This window comes from Amphimedon queenslandica, unplaced genomic scaffold (assembly GCF_000090795.2).
Source record: "Amphimedon queenslandica unplaced genomic scaffold, v1.1 AMPQUscaffold_13490, whole genome shotgun sequence".
NCBI classification, from domain to species: domain Eukaryota; kingdom Metazoa; phylum Porifera; class Demospongiae; order Haplosclerida; family Niphatidae; genus Amphimedon; species Amphimedon queenslandica.
In genome coordinates, this window is record NW_003546274.1 from 28,820 (window position 1) to 47,851 (window position 19,032).

The 19,032-nt window shown below is 40.0% G+C and overlaps 3 protein-coding genes across 4 annotated transcripts; 1 reads left to right on the forward strand and 2 right to left on the reverse strand.

The window, feature by feature from the left end:
* Positions 1–42: 42 nt before the first annotated feature.
* LOC109580462 (trinucleotide repeat-containing gene 6B protein-like) lies at positions 43–11,082 on the forward strand. Of its 2 annotated transcripts, XM_019993654.1 has the most exons (10): positions 43–144; positions 481–602; positions 1,134–1,382; positions 1,451–1,595; positions 6,152–7,087; positions 7,195–7,355; positions 7,757–7,810; positions 8,008–9,679; positions 9,915–10,102; positions 10,292–11,082. In XM_019993654.1, the coding sequence occupies exons 3-10, from the start codon at positions 1,197–1,199 to the stop codon at positions 10,862–10,864; spliced, it is 3,915 nt and encodes a 1,304-aa protein (XP_019849213.1). In that variant the 5' UTR covers positions 43–144; positions 481–602; positions 1,134–1,196; the 3' UTR covers positions 10,865–11,082. The 2 variants fall into 2 exon arrangements, with proteins under 2 accessions (XP_019849213.1, XP_019849214.1); XM_019993655.1 differs by lacking the exons at positions 43–144; positions 481–602; positions 1,134–1,382; positions 1,451–1,595 and adding an exon at positions 2,977–3,746.
* A 1,245-nt stretch (positions 11,083–12,327) lies between these two features.
* LOC100636361 (39S ribosomal protein L12, mitochondrial-like) lies at positions 12,328–13,818 on the reverse strand. The gene is made up of 5 exons (XM_003384478.3): positions 13,654–13,818; positions 13,456–13,603; positions 13,290–13,358; positions 13,026–13,151; positions 12,328–12,572 (listed from the first exon to the last, which is right to left on the reverse strand). Exons 1-5 carry the CDS (start codon positions 13,806–13,808, stop codon positions 12,456–12,458), a joined length of 615 nt encoding a protein of 204 aa, XP_003384526.2. The 5' UTR covers positions 13,809–13,818; the 3' UTR covers positions 12,328–12,455.
* LOC100632867 (THO complex subunit 4-like) lies at positions 13,778–15,494 on the reverse strand. Its single transcript, XM_003384450.3, has 6 exons — positions 15,150–15,494; positions 14,602–14,751; positions 14,297–14,444; positions 14,122–14,254; positions 13,969–14,074; positions 13,778–13,917 (listed from the first exon to the last, which is right to left on the reverse strand). The coding sequence occupies exons 1-6, from the start codon at positions 15,327–15,329 to the stop codon at positions 13,894–13,896; spliced, it is 741 nt and encodes a 246-aa protein (XP_003384498.1). The 5' UTR covers positions 15,330–15,494; the 3' UTR covers positions 13,778–13,893.
* Positions 15,495–19,032: the final 3,538 nt, after the last annotated feature.

Genomic DNA, 19,032 nt, shown 5'->3' on the forward strand with positions numbered 1-19,032 from the left:
ATGCGACTTTATAGCAGTCGCGGGGAGAGAGAGAAAAAGCTTGATTTGCAGAAACAGAGGGACAAAGGAGAAGCTACAAGCGGCCAGAGAAGAGCCCTCTAGCAAAGGAAAGGACAGCAGGAGAGAGGAGGAAAGCATTGACTGGTAAGCCAAAATGAAACTCTAAGAATAGCCAGAGACTGACCAGAGGTAGGCGTGTCACTTGGTAATAGAAAAGCTATTATATTTTCACTAATTAGTGTATTGGTGTATATTTAAAGAGTGAGAGACTTGTGGTTACGTACTCATGTATTTTTATTACTTTTTACTAATGAGCCGGCAAATTGTAAGGTAGAATTTGCATGTCGTAAAAAGCGTACATGTATTGTTATGGCTTCATTTATACATTAGTAATTCAATCCCCCCCTAGCTGTTTCTCCTTCTCTTGTTTCCCTTTGCTCTCTCTCTCTCTCTCTCTCTCTCTCTCTATTCTCCCTTTAGTAATGCAGCTCAGTCTCTCTCTCTCTCCTCACTCAACACGAATCACTTTGTTCTAAGAATACGACATCAATAGCTGATAATCTCTTACAGACTGTGGGAGACGTACACATATACATGCATAGGTAATGCACTATGTTTTATGCATCAATTTTTTTCCTTTGAGGGACAAAAATTATTCCATTAATAAGGACTTGTACTATGAAATGTGGATAAATTTTTGTCAGTTTTAAAATTTTACGTAACCTCAAGAATGACATCTATGATGTATAAAAAAAGTTTTCTGTTGCATAGAGGGCATCGTGATGTCATTTTACTGTCTCATGCATGTAGTACTGGTGGTTGATTGTCTCATGTACTCCTTAGTAGTGATATCATACAAATGAGCAGCCCTCATCTTTAGTATATGCCAGGAGCACTATATGCATGTATAATTGTAGAATTTGTATATCCTTTTGTATCTCATTTTGTATGCACTATGCTCTATCAATAGATTGCATGTGTGATACTTGTACATGTATGCTTTATGTGTATGCATATACATGTACATGTACATGTATATGCACATTCATGTATCGTTTAATTTCACTTAATCCTGTTTCATCTCCTTCAAGCCTTTTTTCTCTTGTACTCGCTTTTCTTTCTTTTTCTTAAAGGTATTATTGCTGAATACACGACAGTTGACCACTCCCAATTATTCTTATATTGAAACTACTCACATGTCAACCAATACAACAGCCACAGCATCACCATCCACTCACAATAATAATAACAATTATAGTAATACTGCTAATAGTACAACTAGACGGAACAATTCTAGGACTCCTAGCAAAGATACTGACAATAATAAAAGGAAGGGAGGAGGAGGAGGGGAGACCAGCAAGTCTTCAGTAATGAAGTCTAAGGTATTTTGTCTCTCATTTTGTGAGCTTCTCTCATTTCCGTCCTCCCTCTCTTCTTTTTGTTGCCCAAGGCCTATTCCCCTGGAAGTGGTAGTGGTACGACTAGTCCTCCAAATGGCTACTCTTCAAGGTTTTATTATCGAGAGATGCCTCCAAGATTCCAATCGCACAAATACTCTTCCAGCAAGCCAGTCAATCCTAAATCTAATAAAACAGGTGGGTATTATTTTTACAAAAAAAGCCATGGGGTTTGACTTGGCATTCAAGTGTTTGATGGCATTTGCTGAGTGTTGGTTCCAGTGATGATATCAGGGTCATGATCAGGATTGTTTGCCTACAATATTTATAATTTGTTTATACTGGACCATGTGCTTTGGGCCGGTTTTATTATTTGCTGTATTTGCATCCTGTGCAAGGCTTGCTATGGTAGTTATTTAATTAGTTTATGACTCAGTGTGGGAGTTTATTTATCAGCTTCTGTCTGCTATAGAAGGTAGTGTGGCACCCTTTAAAACTTTCCCTTCCGCATCCTTCCAAGTGTTACTTTGGGTAGTATTAGTAATTTTTAAATTGTTTTTTGAGATCCAGCCAATGGGCTTTGAGTTTTGTATAATAGTACTGTACTATCTATTGGTCATATCTCTTCTCTGTTATCCCTTTATTTCTTTCTCTCTCTCTTTCTCTTTCAATTCTTTTATTCATTTTATTTCACGTTCTTATTATTTAATTTTTGAGTTGTGTGTGTGTGTGTGTGTGTGTGTGTGTCTGTGTCTGTGTCTGCCAGTACTATAATGGTAATTAATCACCCATATAGTGTGTGGTTACTGGTTATAATGTAATCTCCAATGGTTATGCTGTGTACTATTGTACATAATTATCCTAATAAGTAATAAAGGCAGACAGCTATAGGTAGACTTTAGGTGAAGCACCTGATATAATGAATCACCGGTAGTGTTCATGCATGCATGTATGCGTGTGTGAATGCGTTATACTCGTACCAGTGTATTTGGTTGTGTGTATGTTCATGTGAAACCTTTAAAAGATTATCTACTACATCTCTTGGCTACAGCACTCTTCATCAGTAACTTGACTCTAGTAAATAGAGTCTCTTTTGATAATACATTTTAATACAAGATCATGCCCGTATGGAGGCATAAATATTTATTGGCTGGTTCTTCTGGTTTGTCTGGATTTGTAGCTCTCTTTCTCCTAGGTTATAATATTAGGCTTAAATCTTTGACCAATTGTTAGATGTACATGTAATGTGAAGGGAACTATCTAAGTACAGTGGAAATACTGAAATAGCACTTGATAATAGTATTCGTAGGTTGTAATGAATGTTAATGCTGTCTTGCTCATAATTGCTTCCTTGATTATAAAGGTTAAGCTTTTTCCAAAGAGAAAGTCCTCTTGTAGACTAGTTAGTAATAATAATAATAATAATTGTTGTTGCTGTTATTATTATTGCTATCGTTATTATTGTTATGTAATTGGAGGATGTATGACGAACAAAAATAAAAATGAATATCGTGTAGCTATCACTTTTGAGGATTAGGATTATTATTTTTTTGGAAAATCTAAAACCAGATAAAATTTCATTGTTATCACAAATATTTTGATAACTTTTAATAACTACTCGAGACCACGCCCAATCGATTACTGGCCCTACATGTATAGCTGGGAGAACTGCTGAGAGTGACTTCTTGTTACCGAGTCACTGGCTGTGTAGTCACTCAACGGGTCCACTCATCATTCCAGTGATAGTTGTCGTCTCTAGGGCGCGCTACGACTGGTCCTCTGTTCTCCTCATAGCTCCCTCGCTCTTTTTTCCCAGACCCGCCGAGCGAATTCACCGACACACTACCAACCGAGTCCGTCTCTTCGTGTAGTCAGTTACGAGAAGACCGAGTCTGTACTGTGCCCATCTCCTAGCTCCCCCGTTTCTTCTATTATCTTCCTTCGCTTTCCGATTCAGCCCGTCTCTCAGTATTATGGCGTTGCTCTGAAGGGGCACACAGCAACCAATTCGGCACCGTTAGCTCTTCTATTATACCGTCTGTCACTCTCTGATCCAGTGTCACATCATTTAACACGACCAGTAGAACTTCATCACGTCAGCTCACCATTTTCATAAAGCACATATACTAAATACTAACAGATAGCTTATACAGGTCATTCTCCAATCATTCCCTCTCTTTGGTCTTTTGCTCCAGAATCACTTTACAAACAATCTGACAGTTTTTCTTTTCTTGTTTTTGTCTCATCACACGATGACTACAGCCATGGTTGATAATAGCATTCTTTCTTTTCCTTCTAATAATTCATCAGTTTGCTCGTTTCCTCATTACGCAGCGGCTGCAGCTTCAGGTAAGTCATCCGCCCATTCTTTCCAATCTTTGTTTATCTTGCCCCCCATTAAATGAAATAAATCTGTGAAAATGTAATCATTATGGAATATTCTTGTAAACATTACGTGGTTATTCATGCTAAATTGAATAATCATGATACATACATTCGTACAGCTGTTTTGAATTACTTTTACACCTCCCCCTCCCCATTTCTCTCTCCACTGTGTCTTACTATACTAGCTACTTGTGTGTTCGTATTATTATTGCATGTATCTCTCTTTTAATTTCTTATAATAATTCATTTTTTACTCTTTAAATTTATATTTTATTAGCTGTCCCTTTTTATATCCCATTCATCCTTCCTTTCTCTCTCTCCCCTTCTCTCTCTCTCTCCCCCCCTCTCTCTCCCTTTCCCTCTCTCTCTCCCCCCTCTCTCTCTCTTAATGTCATCCTTTTAAAAAAGAATATGTTCTTGGTTATGGTTAGCGTGGGAGTATGTCCTAATGGTTTAGTGTTGTTTGTCTTGATTGCCCTACATCTCCTTCTTTTGGCTTCAGCAATTAAGTGCCTCTTGACAGCTAAGCCTCTCTTGTAGGCTTTGTACAGCCATATGAATCTTTGTTGTGGTCACTGTAGTATAAGGTCTTATTTGCTTTGCTGCCTTCTCTAATTATAATCTGGAGTACTATATATAGCTATGATGGAGAGAATGAAATACAGAGAAGGAGTGATGGTATAGAGGGATTGTCAAAGATGGAAAAGGAAAAAGATCAAAGTTAAAATTGTTGTCTTTGCTGATTGATGTATTGTAGTATAAATCAGTCGGTATTTTTAGAATTTGGATGGTATGACTCTGTTTGTGTGTGTGTGTGTGTGTGTGTGTGTGTGCATTGTTAATTTGTATTAGCTGAAAGAATGTTAGTAAGTGACTTTTTCATTATAATTTGTATGTCACTTTGTATCCTTTAGTGAACATGTAAAGGTGTGGGAGAGAGAGAGAGAGAGAGAGAGGGACACAAATTGAGAGTAAGAGTAGCAGTACATGTATGTTATTCAATGTTAAAGTCAACATTCATTAGTCTAAAGTTTATGAAATATTCTCTGTTAGTTTGTATATCATTTGACATTAGTGTGGTTTTGTTTGCTAAGTGCCTCAGTATACAGTCACCTAATGACTCCCCAAAACGTCACTATTACCTCTTTTAATTGTATTTCAACTTTCTGTTTTTGTGTCGGTTGTTTTGTTTAGCTTTGTACACTGCCCTTTACAGTCCGTTTATTAGTAAACTAGCAAATTGGTCGTGTACCTCGTGTCTCTTCCACAATTCCCTCTCTCTCTCTTTCTCTCTCTCTGTCTGCATGTTTTTGAATATCATGACATAAGAGTTTTTAAAATTTCCTTAAGCATATTTTGATAACATTGTGCTTTCAATTGGACCAGATATGCTAATTTTGGACTCAAGCGACACGCGTACAAAACCAGACAACACACACACTTGCTGTTTGTGTTGATGGTTGGCAATTTTTGTTACAGGAATGCTAGCACTTGTCTATGATATTTGGTATTTTTAAGCATAGCTCAACCATTAAGAGGTTAATTGTGTTAACGTCCTGTTAATGTACTAGAAATGTGCACAAGTATATACATGTACATGTATGTGTGCGCTATTGTAATGATACATGTACATGTACTGTATTACATGTCAAACTTACCTGGCATAGACTATATGACAGTGTACATGTATGTGTAGCATTATAATAAAGAAAATTATATCCGTGTACAAGTACACCTACATACATACATGTATGTATATATTTGTACTTACAATGTGTTCTGATGAAGGACAGTTCTAATTAAGGGCAGCCAGTTTATAGAATTAACACAGTGAGATCATTTTTATTATGTATGTTGACACTAGCTTTGTACAGTTAGTAGCTTCTCACTCTTGTCTGTTTACCCCTTCTCTCCTCTTCCCACAAAACTTGCTGGCCTTGCTATTATGATTTGCTGTGTCATTGTATTTACTTCCTTCAGTGGACTAATAAGTCTATATCTGTGTATTGATGTAGGGACTGTATTTGGGGATGCTAGTAAAGCCATTTCTCTCTCACACACACTTTCTTGTGTGTTTTAGCTAATGCTCTATTTGTTATTGTTTGTAATTCTACTAATGTGGCACATTTTTGTTTTACAAATGAGCCGGTGAATCTATATATAGCTACAACTAATTGTTACTATATTTAGTGTGCATACTTTCATTGGCTTTGATGTAGTGTGTGCCAGTGACTCTGTTTGCCTGTCTTTAATTCTATTCTCACATTGTATGGCTTATTATCATTGTGTTGTTGACACATGGTTCCTTACAATAGTCTATTAGACACTTTAGCTATTTAATCATGTTTTCTCTCTCTTTCTCTCTTTAGGTAGCAAAAAGTCTAAAGAAACCACTAGTAGTGCTTCCACATCCTCTACAAAATGGCCTCCACATTCTTCATCATCAGCTCCAGACAGCAACTGGTCCAACTCCTCAGCCACTAGCCCTGACAGTGCCTCTGACAGCAACCCGTCAATCCAGTCTAACAAGTTTAGCGGGAGAGGAAGCGATGGCCCTTGGAACAACCAGCCCCGTCAGCAGCAGTCGCACGACCAAACATGGCCGTCATCCTCCAACCATTGGGTCTCTGACGAGGACTCTTATTCTAACTCTGACCCCATCACAGAGGAGGGGCTGAGCAACGAGATGAGTGATGGTTTTCAAGGTAGCAGTACCCGTGGGCCTGATAAGGCTACAGGGGGTGGTAGACAATTGAATGAAGTTTGGGAAGACGAGTCTGCCAGACAGAAGAAGCATTTGGAGACTACCTCGTGTAGAGATGTAAAGTCACCAAGCAACGAGTCTGTTGATGGCGGAGGGGACTCTACAGTGGGTGGGGAGGGAGGAGGAGTTTGGAGGAGCAGGAATAGCATGGGTAGTACCTCATCAGTCAACAGTGTAGGGAGCAGCTCTAGTTGGAAGACTAGTAACACTAGAATTAATAACTACAATAGATCAAATAGTCCAAGGAAAGGGACCGGAATGGGTGGTGGACGCTACGAGTCTCACCGCAGTCTTTCAGTGAGTAGCAATGGAGGGGGAGGGATAGGGCGGGGCAGTAGTAGGTTCTCTGGAAAGAAGAAGCCTGTCATGGACCTTGATGACGCAATAGAGAGTCTTCATTCCGAGCCGAGTGGATGGGGGGATCTGCCGAGCCCTAAACCGACAGGGATTGATACTGGTACCGAAGTTTGGGGTATTCCGGACGATGTGAAGCAAAAGATGAAGAAAGATAAGCCTCATATTGGAGGAGGGAGGGGACAATGTAAGTGTATAGTATAACTAATGGTATGAATAGTGCAGAGTGTTACTGTAATCCCTTTAAAGGATTACTACTGATATTATAAATGATCTTTTTGTTTCTTGTCACAGCTTGGAGTGATACTGGGGATGAATGGGGAGGTCCTGAGGTAGACCAGGGCTGGAACGGAGGCAGAGAGAATGGCTCTGAGGCCTACCAGTGGGAGACGACTGGCCCTGGGAACTTGTCTGATGGCAGCAATGGCTGGAGTACCGTCAGCAAAGGAGGAAAGGTAAATACTGTATGGGTGGGTATGAAATTCCCTAGTGTATTTCATTTTGATCATTTTGAGGGTGATATCTTAACCATGAAAATTAGTACTAGGAAAATTTGGGTATATCATGCATGTGCATGTACAAAACACAAAATTTCATACATTTGAAGTTAAAAAATTAAGAGTTTTATACAAAAGCACAAAATTTCATACTCTCGAATTTCTGTACCCATACACCTCTGTTTTACTGTAAAAGTCCCTCCAAACATTTTAGAGGAATCACTGATCATGATGATCTTTAAAATGGATTTTGTTTATTATTATTATTATTATTATTATTATTATTATTATTATTATTATTACTATGTATTAGTATTGAAACCTCGTTAACAGTTGTATTGTATTTATTTTGGCTGTAGGAAAGGAGCAATGTCACTGATAAAGTCAAATTGTTGGTTGATATGGGATTCTCAGTAAGCAACCACAAACAAACCAACCACACATTTAATTATACTTGCAGTATCTTACAAATGTTTTTACTTTTTATGTTTATTTTTCTTTCTCTTTCTCCCTCTCTTTGATCTCTCTCTCTCTCTCTCTCTCTCTCTCTCTCTCTCTCTCTCTCTCTCTCCCTCTCCCTCTCACTCTCTCTCTTTCCCTTTCTCTCTAGCCTTCTTCCTGTGAGAAGGTCCTCAAAATGAATAATAACAATATAGAAGCTGCTCTAGGGGATCTCTTAGCATTATCAGCACTCAAGGAGGACGACCAGGAGCTCTCTTCCGCTCCTCCTCCTTCCCTCAATCTTGCTCCGCCAATCAAATCAAACGAGACAGGTCCCTCTCCTCCTCCCTCCTCCTCCTCCTCTCATTATTTCATAGCTACCTCATCCACCTCTTCAAGCCCCACCCCTCCCTTAACCCCATCCCTCCAGTCACCATGGAACCACAGACCACCCTCAGTCCCTAGCACTTCTATGCTGACCACACCCACCACTAATAGCGGAGGAGCAGGGGGTAACGTCCATACTGGGCTTGATCTTGTTAATCTCCAACAGGTGCTGGGCCAGCAGTTGAACCAGTACTTGTTGCTGAGGCAGAGATTAATGATACAGATCAGTCAGTTAAAGGCTGTTCCCCAAGGAGGTGGGGCACCACAGCATCAGTTCCTCATGGCTAACTTGAATCAGATTAATACTCAAATAAAGGGAGCCCATCAACAGCTCGCACTTATCAATCAAATGATACTCAAGCAGCAGCAACACCTCTCCCCTGACGATAAAGACGAAAAGGACAATCTTGTTCTGGGTGGGGTCAGTAGTGAGGCCACGCCCACCACCAGCGGGATTGATGTAAGTGTTTCAATGCAGAGCCTGAGTCTTGATCCTCCTCCCCCTCCTCCTCCTGGGGAAGTTGGTAAGCTATCAGCGAGGAACCTCTCACGGCTTCAGAAGGTGATGACGTCAGTGGATGAGGGAAGCAGCAGTGGAGCCACCATTACTGGAACTGATGATACCAGCACATTATCACAGTCTGAGAGCATCCTACAAGAAGACGCTAATGATTCTCCTCCTCTACTGCTCAACACTTCTACCAGTACAACCAGTACCGTCTCCTCCGGTGGCGGGTTTACTTCCAGTGGTCGCTTTAGCTCTGTACGCTCCGTTGACGAGATACCAGAGTTCAAACCGGGCGTTCCCTGGAATCCTCACTCTTCCAAGCCTCACCACAGCCTCACCGCTCCCAGCACTCCATCAGGTCCTAGTGGAGACTACACTGTTCCTGGTATGTATGGGGCTGAGCCCAGTGAGAAGAGCTACTCTGCTTATAATAGAGGAGGCTCAAGTTATATGCCTTCTGCTGGTTTTGGTAATCCCCATCCTTCCACTGGGGGTATTGTTGGAATGGATTCAAAGTTTCAAGGGACATCAAGATTCTCAAGCCAAGCCCCCACGTCCCTCCAGTTTAACAGATCAAACAGCTACAATGGGAGCTCTAATAGTTTTTATGCTAACAGTACAGTAGGAGGAGGGGTTGGTTCCTCTAGTGCTTATAAAGGATATGGTGTTGGTATGCAGCAGGGACAGCAGTCAAAGTATCATCCCCAGCAGTCACAGATGCATGTCCAGCAGCCCTCGTCATTTTCAAGACGTCCTAAGCTTGGACACCAGCACAGCTACAGTGGTTACTCGTCTACTCTCCCTCCTACGCCCACTGGTGGTAATTATGGTGGCCGGTCCTCGGTCAGTGGTGGTAGCTATAGGGGGAACGGAGGGTCTTATGGACAACAACAGCAAAACAAATGGACCTTTGATGGTAATCCCTGGGGCATGCCTGCAACATCAGGTAAATAATGATGAAATGTGTCATCAAAATTTAGCCAAATACAATTTTATTATTAAATTTTGAGCTGATTCTGATTAAGTTTGATTTTTTATGAATTTTTAAAGTTGTTCAAAAATCTGGCCAGAGACCATGTACAAAAATGGCTCTGAGAGAATTCTTCATTGTATTACTTTTTTGTGACTTGTACATGTATGTGCACAAAAAACTATATTTAAATTCCTTTGTTTACCTATAGGTAGTATATGGTCAATGGAAAGTTCAGATTCATTGTTGAACACAACAGCATCAAGTGGTGGCACTGGGACTGGCTACAATGACTGGAGGGGAGGAGGAGGAGGAGGAGCAATGGGACGTAAACCATCTCTTCCATTGCAGCTCTCTCCTCACAATAGCTTCATTGTGTTAAGGAATGTTACACCTCAGGTAAGAGAGAGAGAGGGGGGAGGGAGGGAGGGAAGTTTAAGCTTATTATCCACTAGACAACTTGTTAAAGGCAGTCACTTTAACCTACTTGTGTACAATATGCAAATTACTTGCTTGTGCTTTTATTTCAGACAAAATTGCCCTACATGTACATGTATGCATAAAATAAAAAATGTTTGTTCACTATAGATTGACGAGACTTCTTTGCGTGAGGTGTGTAGTGAGTATGGCAAAGTCCTAGCCTGTACAATCAACTCATTTAACGAGTCAGTTCTCATCAGGTACTCTACCAAAGAAGAGGCTGCTCTCGCAAAGTCTGGCCTAGACAGAAACCCTTCCATATGTGGCGTGTATGTAAACCCCCAATTCGCCTCGGAAGCTGACATTTCCTCTTTCTCTGATCAAAGGACGCCTTCCTCTAACATCAGCCTCTCCTCTGCTTTCGGGATGTCCTCGTCATGGCTGCCCCAGCGACTCCCCCACCCTTCCCCTCAACCGGTCAAGAAGCCTGCCTCTCTCTGGGGCACAGACTCCAGGACTAGCTCCTCTAGTGATAGCTCGCAGATGTCTCTTTGGGGGACAAGCGACAGCAGCTCAACTGGTTTGACTTCCTTGTCTAGTCCTTGGGGTAACTCTGTGTTGCCTCCCACTCCATCACAGCCACTACCTACTGCTGCTCAGCGAGAAGAGGGCAGCTCCCACCAATCGACTGTTAGTTCCAGCCCTCCTCTCTCTACCTTTCTACCCAATGGACTTTTCTAACGGGGAGAGGAGGAGCGAGTCTCTCTCTTTTTAAAATTTATTGTAATTTTTTGTGTTCGTGTCCTGTCCCGTGTTTGTTCTCTTTTTGTTTCTCCAACTCTTTAAGGATTCCAGAACCGTTGGCAAACCCACATACTACTAGTCAATTAAATACATATCTATTATTATAATTATTATATAAAGAGCACCACTATGATATGCTGTAGCATTGGAAAAAATCGAAAAAAAATTACCCAAAAAAAAAGCAGGAGTCAAGCCGTACATACCACTACAGGATGCAGATGCACTGGTTGATATTAATTAGTAACATGCTAGTACACTTCTTCCCTCCGTTTCACTTTCCAGCCAAACTGATCCCTTCCCTGCCACTGTAACACTGAGTATGTTATTCTTTTATCTCTCTCACTCTCTCTCTGTTTAGCTTTTTTGTATTTGTGGGATACATGGCATGCAGGGTTTAGTACACATTATTATTTTGAGTAATGCTCTTATCATGATTTCACCAATAAAAATTAATCACAGAGTAATTCTTTCTCTCTCTCTCAATCTTTAATTATTTTTTGTTTTCTGCTCTTTCTCTCTCTCTCTCTCTTTCATTTAATGGTTGGTTGCATTATTAGCTGGCACTTGTACATGTACATGTACAGTATGTGTTTGCAGATCTTATTGACACACGAATGTGCTATATTGCTAAAAAAACCATTTTCACCATTATCATTATTACTATTATTATTACTACTACTACCAAATCTCACTAGCTGTAAAATGTCACAAGTCATTCATTTATTAAATAATTTTTAGCCAGAGTCGTATATCATTATTATTATTTATTGTATTATAATTTATTTTTGTGAATTCTCAACTGACTTTAAAATTACAAAGCTATGTTCTTTTTTTGTACTCTCTTTCTCCTTCTCTATCTCTTCTCTTATCTCTACCAAACAATCACACAAATGAAACTGCTAAAAGAAGTGTGACCGTCATCATTATTGTCATTCCTATTGACTATTATTATTAATTATTATTATTATTATCATTATCACCTGTCTTCAGGAATAAAGATGTCCCTCTCTCTTTCCACAAGTTACCTCTATTTGCAGGTAAAAATTGTAAGCAATATGACTGACACACAATGGAGACTCTCTCAAATGAAAGACAGAACCTTTAATAGGTCTATGAGAAACTGATACATGTAACTTGGTTATCATCAATGAGTTTTGCCACTCAAAAATATTCCCAGTTGTAGATTCTCTCTCTCTCTCTCAAAATTAAAATATTAATTGTTGTTTATTAGTCATGTGGTGTGTATGTGTTTAATAGCTCTGTTTAGTGATGTGTTTTATGGCAAAACCCAATGAATATATAATATTATTATTATAAAATAAATATAATTATTTTCAATCATTGGCATTATATATTTAATTTTTGTACATGCCATCATCGCTTACAATGATACTTTTTTCTTTATTAAAATTAAAAATTTGTCAAAACTGCGATGTTCGCTTTTGCATCGAAATAGCTTTGCTCAATGGTTCATAATTATTCATGCACATTATTATAACACAGTAACTACAATGAAGACAGAGTTTGCTTATTTCACAGTCACTTCTCCTCCCTCTGCTTCTAAATCTGATTTTAGTTTCATAGCTTCCTCTTTGCTGATGTTCTCCTTTAATAACTGGGGGACAGACTCTACTAGTTTTTTAGCCTAATAATAATAATAATAATAATAATGATAGCATTACTAAAATCAAATCAAACTTTATTATGCAACATGAATGTGCATATGCATCAGACAAAAGTAGAATTCTCTTCATTTTTGATGAAATTTGGCCGAAGTCCCTGTACTACAGTAACAGGGTAATTGGCCGAATTGTTGAGTAAGTTTTAAAAATCTGAATTCGATCAGAATTAGTTCTAAGTTGATACACAACATAAGGACATGTATATGCATCAGAAAAAAAGTATAAAAGTGAAGGATTCTCTTTTTCACTTTTGTTGAAATTCCCTGTCCTATATAGTACTGGATCTTTGGCCCAATTTTTGAGCAGCTTGACAAAAAATAAGCTGCATGAGTACTATGCCAAAATAAACCCGGATACTATTATACAATAAATATTTCTTTGTTTTCATATTATTACAAGAAGTTTGGACTCATTACCTGGACTAGATTCAATCCTTCCATCACTTCTTTTATCTTCTTTATCAGTTTAATCTTTGAGGCATCATTAAATTTAACGAGCGTGACATTAAATTCCGTTTGCTCCTCCTTCTTTTCACTCTCTGCCTAGATGAAGAAAATGACTATTATTTGAAACCATTATGCACATTCTCAATGGCAGATGGCCACAAAATTGCCAAATTTGAACCCACCAAACAGAAAAATTTGCAATTGACACTGCTCCATAATTACAAATATACTTACTTCAGTAGTAGCTGAAGGTGCAGCAGGTGCAGCTGCCATTAACGGAGCATCGGATATATTCAATGTCTCCTAAAAACAATTAAAATTAATTGAATATTCAACATCAATGCATTTAATTAGCAAATAATCCCCACCCATAAAACATGAAAAGCCTTCAATTTCGTACCTTTAATAGTTCATTCAGTTGTGCCGTTTCCTTGAGCGTTAATCCAGCAATATCTTGTACTATGTCGTGAATCTTTTGAGGATAAACTTTGGTTGCGTCTGAAGGAGGCTGTGCCAGAGCGCACAACTCCCGTACTTGAAGAAACCTCCTGGAAATAACAATGCTGGGCTAGGGCTGTCTACAAGAAAGCCTATGTACCTTGTCACAGTTTTATGGCGAATAATTCTGTAAGAAAGATTACAAAATCTCACTGCAGACATGATCAAAACACGTGAGTAGGTAGTGCTGTTACTCCAATTGATGCCCACTATGTTCATGAAAATTTTCAATTTTAAAATCATTGTTATACACATTGAATTAATTTCAAAAAACTCAAGGGAAATTACGTTTGACAGTTACAGGTTAAATACACAAAGAAATGTCAAATGGTTTTGCATGTCAAGCTGTCCATGAATCAGTTGACTAAAAAGAAAGAATGTAATTAGTAAAAACAAAAGAAATTAATGACAACACCTGTTTGTATGCTTCTAAATCTGCATCCAACTCTTCTGCAGTTGGGACCTCCTCTTTCTTACCGCCTCGTCCTCCTCTACCACGTCCCCTTCCTCTACCACCTCCCCTAAATCAAAGAGTTAACACTACAACAAACACTCCACACTCCTTTACCTAGCAAAACCTCCTCTACCACCACCAGAGAGACGCTGCCCGACCCTTTGCTTAATATTAGGCTTGTTGGGAGTTGATGTGAAGGTTTTGGCAGCTCCAGACCCATCCATTAATTGTATAGACATTGGACGTCCTAATGAGAGTATAAAAGGATCCTAAATACCTATTGCACTACCATCAAGAGGGACTCCGTTGTATTGCTTAACAGCTTTTAGGGCATCCACATTCCTCTCAAAAATGACTTGAGCTGTACCCACAGACCGCCCACTCTTGTCGTAGTGTACCTCGGCTTTCCTCAGACGTCCAAACTCCCTAAAGAGCTCCTACAGGACAAGAAAGATCAACTTAAAACTACATGTACATATACAACTACACAGTAAAAATACATGTACACTGACTAAAACAAAATGTATAATCATATTAATTTATTTAAAGCTTGGAAATGAAAAAAATCCATCATGAAAAGCAGCAATGCCTCACCTTAATATCATCATCAGAGACTCCATAATCAAGATTCGAAATGAGTAGTTTGGTACCACCGGATTTGGCGGGAGTTTGGACCTGAGCGCTTCCATTAAAATCGCCTTGGTACATGTCGTGTTGCCATTTCCCGGCCATCTGGCGTTGAGGCTGCAATCAATATTAGTACGATAATGGGATAGAGGACATTGCAGGTTATAATAAGTAAAGAAAGAGCAGGATGAGTCCACAGATTGTGTACTGTCTCATGTCATCGTCCGTTTTAAAAACAAAATAACCAACCGGGCTAATAAAACAGTCACCAACTGTGCCTGTCTTGTTAAAATAAGACAAAGCGCACTTTAAAATCTCAAAGAATGAGAGAAATCAATGGTGACATAGCCCTTGACACAATCAGAGCAACACTGTGCCCATTCACATAATGTGTCTGTCCTAATTTAGATGCCACACAACCGGCAGCCCCAAACCCATGCACAGATAATAAAAACACACACACAATCAATTGGGATGAAGGATTAGTGGTAAGTGTAGTGTAGGGATGAACCAACTCGATTGGATTGACGACGGAATCCTCCTCCTCCTCCTCTTCCACCTCCGAATGAATTACGTCTAGCTGGACCACCCCCACCACGACCTCTACCTCCTCGACCACGTCCTCTACCACCACGACCCCTTCCTTTCCTGGTCTGTATGAAAGCATCCAAAGGTTGATCTACCATGTACTCCATCTTAGGGGAAAATAATAAAGTTCAAACGACGAGTAAAGTGTCCAAAATATAGTCTTGTATCCAAAATAGTCTTAAATGCTATGTTTGAGTGACGACCTGTGCTTCTAGTGCTTGAAGACGCCCAAGAGAATTTTAACCAAAGCCGAGAAAGAAGATGACGACGCTTGCCTCTGTCCTGCTGCTTTGGGAATTCTACTGCGCATGCGCAGGAAACTCCTCTTGCGCATGCGTACACACATTCCCCGCGATTGAGAGGGAAAGCCACACCTTGAATTGGGACATCCCATAAGAAGTTCCTATATCCTTTGATCCCATGCCGCGTGCATTGGGACTGGGTGACGTCATGGTGTCTAGACTATGGGTCTCGGGGCTATGGCTTCCTCTGGCTACTGCTCGCCACCTCCCGTTAACCAGACAGCTTGTCTCTCCTCCTTTTGGGCCAGTCTATTGCACACTTTTACCTGTGGACAATAATGTTTAGCTGCTTCTTTGTCAGAGAAGAGGAAAGTGGAGATGAAGACTTGTTGATCCCAAGCTCTTGTGATCTCCATTTTACTACACTGGGTTCCAATGCTCATGGAAAGGCTGTTATCTCTCTCCAGGACTCCAGCACTCGAGCAGCGAGTAAATCTGGAGCTGTCCTGTACGTCCCTTGTCTCCTCTCCCATCCATCTAGCTCGGGGGTAAGATGCAAGCTTCACATTACTGGCTGCCGTCTTTCCTGGACAGACAGAGAGAATGAACTGAACTTAAGACCATCACGAGGTGAAGAGAAAAGAAAGGTCAACCTTCCATCATATTCTACCATGAGGTCCAGAGCAGGGAGACTAATGGCAAAGTATGGCTCCTGCCAATCTCCTGATGACTTGCTCTTATACATTGCTGATGCTGCTAATCTCAGTAGAGTTACTCTCAATTGGATATGTCGTATCACTCCATCCTTTGAACTAAGCAATCAGTCGTCTACTTGTCTCGTCCAGTGGTTTTATGCTGCCCTCATTCCCACCAAGCACACATGCCTGCACCTCGTAATGGACATACCTGCAAATGCACTCCTGGAATCAATTTCTCCTCCAAACTCGTCTTCGAGAATACTATCCCAGACTGTGACAGACTCTAGAGTGACAGTCACTGTTGGAAGGGAGCCTGTGGCAGGAGATACTAACAGTCACAGTGAGACTCCAGACACAGTAAATGAGGAGTGTGTGGGTGTCATAGTGTCTCTCGTACCACAAGACATAATCACAGCAGAGTCTTCAACTCTCCTTCTTTCTCATCCTCTCTGCATTGATAACTCCACGAAATGCGATGGGGTCCAATCGCTTGATGCTCTCTTTATTCCCAGCCCGCCCACACACTTTAACGAGCTTGCTGGAGCAGAGTTCATATTCATGGTTGACTGTAGCGGCAGTATGAGTGGAGTAAAGATGCAGAATGCTTCCCAGTCTTTGGTTCTAGCAATTAAGAGTCTACCTCCCAGTTGCCACTTTAACATCATTGCGTTCGGGTCTAAATTCCGCATATTATTTCACTCCTCTTCCTCAATGCCTGTCTCATGCAAGACCATAGAACAAGGAGTCAATTTTGCTAATCAGTTGAAGGCGTGTCTTGGAGGTACAGAGCTCCTTTCTCCAATTCAGTGGGTGCTCAAGAAGTCTCCGCCTACTGTGAACGCTACCCCTTTACTCCGTCATTTTTTTCTCATTACTGATGGAGGTGTCCCTAATGTCCAGACCATCTTGCAACTTGCTACTAGACACAAGTCAAATACAAGGTAATTAGGGCAATTAATGTACAAATAATGATTATAATAATCGTGTGTGCCTCTTACCAATGTATCCCATAGTTTGGTGGATACTGTAAGTCTTCTCTTGTATCTCTGACCATTTATCTTGCAAGCAGAACACACATTAGTTAAAATAAAGGAGTGGAGCCCACCTGCCCTGCATGTATTTAATTTGAATAGTCTGAAGACAGTCTGACTGACTATCCCTATGATAATTAATCTGATAATCATTATACAACTCATTTAGGCACATTTAATCTCATTTAAGACTACATTCATGACCTCCATTCCTCTTATTGGTTCTCAGATACACTAACTTTGTCTCTTGTTTGTTGTTGTGCCCTCATTTTGTAGTCTAGCAAACACCCTCTGTTATGTCTCCTTCACTTTCTCTATTTCAATCCTTTCCTTTGTTTCTGGTACCAGTCTGTGTATTGGGTTTAATATTCCTTTGAATGCTTTACACAACATTACACTTGCTTGCCCATAGGCAGATATTCTGTTGACAAATGCTTGATGTATTCTTAGTTATGTTATCAACAAGAGAGTGACGTGTTTGGCTCATATTTGCCGGCCGTGTTTGTAGTCAAGAGACACCAAAGGTGAAGGATCGATCGTGTTCCTTAATGCTGTAATAGCTATAGTAATTATAATCATATTATTCACACTGTTATACCGGCCGAGATTACTAGTAATATTCCAGATATGTAATTTACACAAATTGTAAAGAGAAATGTGTCTCACTTTAGGTATTCCTAATCAAGTGGTGTTGGATGTAGCACGATTGAATCAACATGCTAATGACTCTAGTGTTACATTTGTTTATAGTATAAACAATGTCCCTTTATGCTTCGTTCATTTACACGTTCTTAACTATAATTTTGCTTTGATATTGTATTGTTAGTAGAGGACTGTATAGGGATTAGAGAAAGCCTCAAGTTATAGAAATAGTTGTTCTATTAATCCACTATTTGTGTACTATTCACCTTGTTTGGTTTGTTGTGATGTACTTTTGATTTTAGGTTTCACACTTTTGCTTTGGGTGTGGAGATATGCAGTGAGCTAATGCTCTCCCTTTCTTCAATAACTGAAGGAGAGTACAGAGTGATTGCTGAAAATGATAGACTCCAGACTAAAGTACATAACTATAATTATTATCGATTTTAACTCTTTTCCTCTCTCTTTCATCCAGGTCATGGAAGTCCTATGTCTCTGCTTATTACCAAACCTTCAAGACCTCTCTATCACTTTCTCTACTCCTAGTGGATACTCTACAATCAAGGAACATTCAAAAGATAGCAGCACTCTTGGTAGAGTCTTAGAAAAAAGGTATCACACAAGCCATGCTCTACTCCAATCCCATTGTCCATTGAATGGATTACTGACAGTCCCTGATGATCAGCCTTCAGTCACAGTCTCAGCTCATACCAATGCACTACCCATCAATCACACTTATGTGTCAAGGATAGAGAAAGAAGACACTGCCTCACCTGAGAGACAAGCAGTAATTCTGCAATCAGCTGCTCGAGATAAAATGACCACTCTCCACGATAAAATTTTATACCAGAAGACACGTCCTCGTCAAAGAGTACATGATGAAGCCCCTCCTCCAGCAAAGGCCACTCGTATTAATGGAGATGATAATCTTTCAGACATTGATCAGCTTAAAGAGGAACTGATTGATCTCAGTATCAGATCCAATGTACTCTTCTATCCTTACACTTTACTTCAAAATGGAGGAGACATGATATGTCAGATCACTCCCTGGAACACTATTCACCACAAAAACAGTAAAAGTAATCAGCCCCTTCAAGGATCATCAGTAGGACTCTCTGTTAATGTCCCCAGTAGAAAACGTGTGCGTCCTAAGTCTCCTTCTTCCTCATCCCCTGCTCACGCTCCCTCTCTTTCGTCCCT

Bases quoted from the DNA above. Each gene is read 5' to 3' on its own strand.
- LOC109580462 (XM_019993654.1), top strand. From the start codon at position 1,197: ATGTCAACCAATACAACAGCCACAGCATCACCATCCACTCACAATAAT. The intron at 7,088-7,194 runs GTAAGTGTATAG...TTCTTGTCACAG, and splicing joins TGGAGGAGGGAGGGGACAAT to CTTGGAGTGATACTGGGGAT. The intron at 7,356-7,756 runs GTAAATACTGTA...TTTTGGCTGTAG, and splicing joins CCGTCAGCAAAGGAGGAAAG to GAAAGGAGCAATGTCACTGA.
- LOC100636361 (XM_003384478.3), bottom strand. From the start codon at position 13,808: ATGTGTATAACAATGATTTTAAAATTGAAAATTTTCATGAACATAGTG. The intron at 13,152-13,289 runs GTAAGTATATTT...TTCTTCATCTAG, and splicing joins CACCTTCAGCTACTACTGAA to GCAGAGAGTGAAAAGAAGGA. The intron at 12,573-13,025 runs GTAATGAGTCCA...TATTATTATTAG, and splicing joins AAGGATTGAATCTAGTCCAG to GCTAAAAAACTAGTAGAGTC.
- LOC100632867 (XM_003384450.3), bottom strand. From the start codon at position 15,329: ATGGAGTACATGGTAGATCAACCTTTGGATGCTTTCATACAGACCAGG. The intron at 14,075-14,121 runs GTAAAGGAGTGT...TCTTTGATTTAG, and splicing joins GGTAGAGGAGGTTTTGCTAG to GGGAGGTGGTAGAGGAAGGG. The intron at 13,918-13,968 runs GTGTTGTCATTA...CTTTCTTTTTAG, and splicing joins ATTTAGAAGCATACAAACAG to TCAACTGATTCATGGACAGC.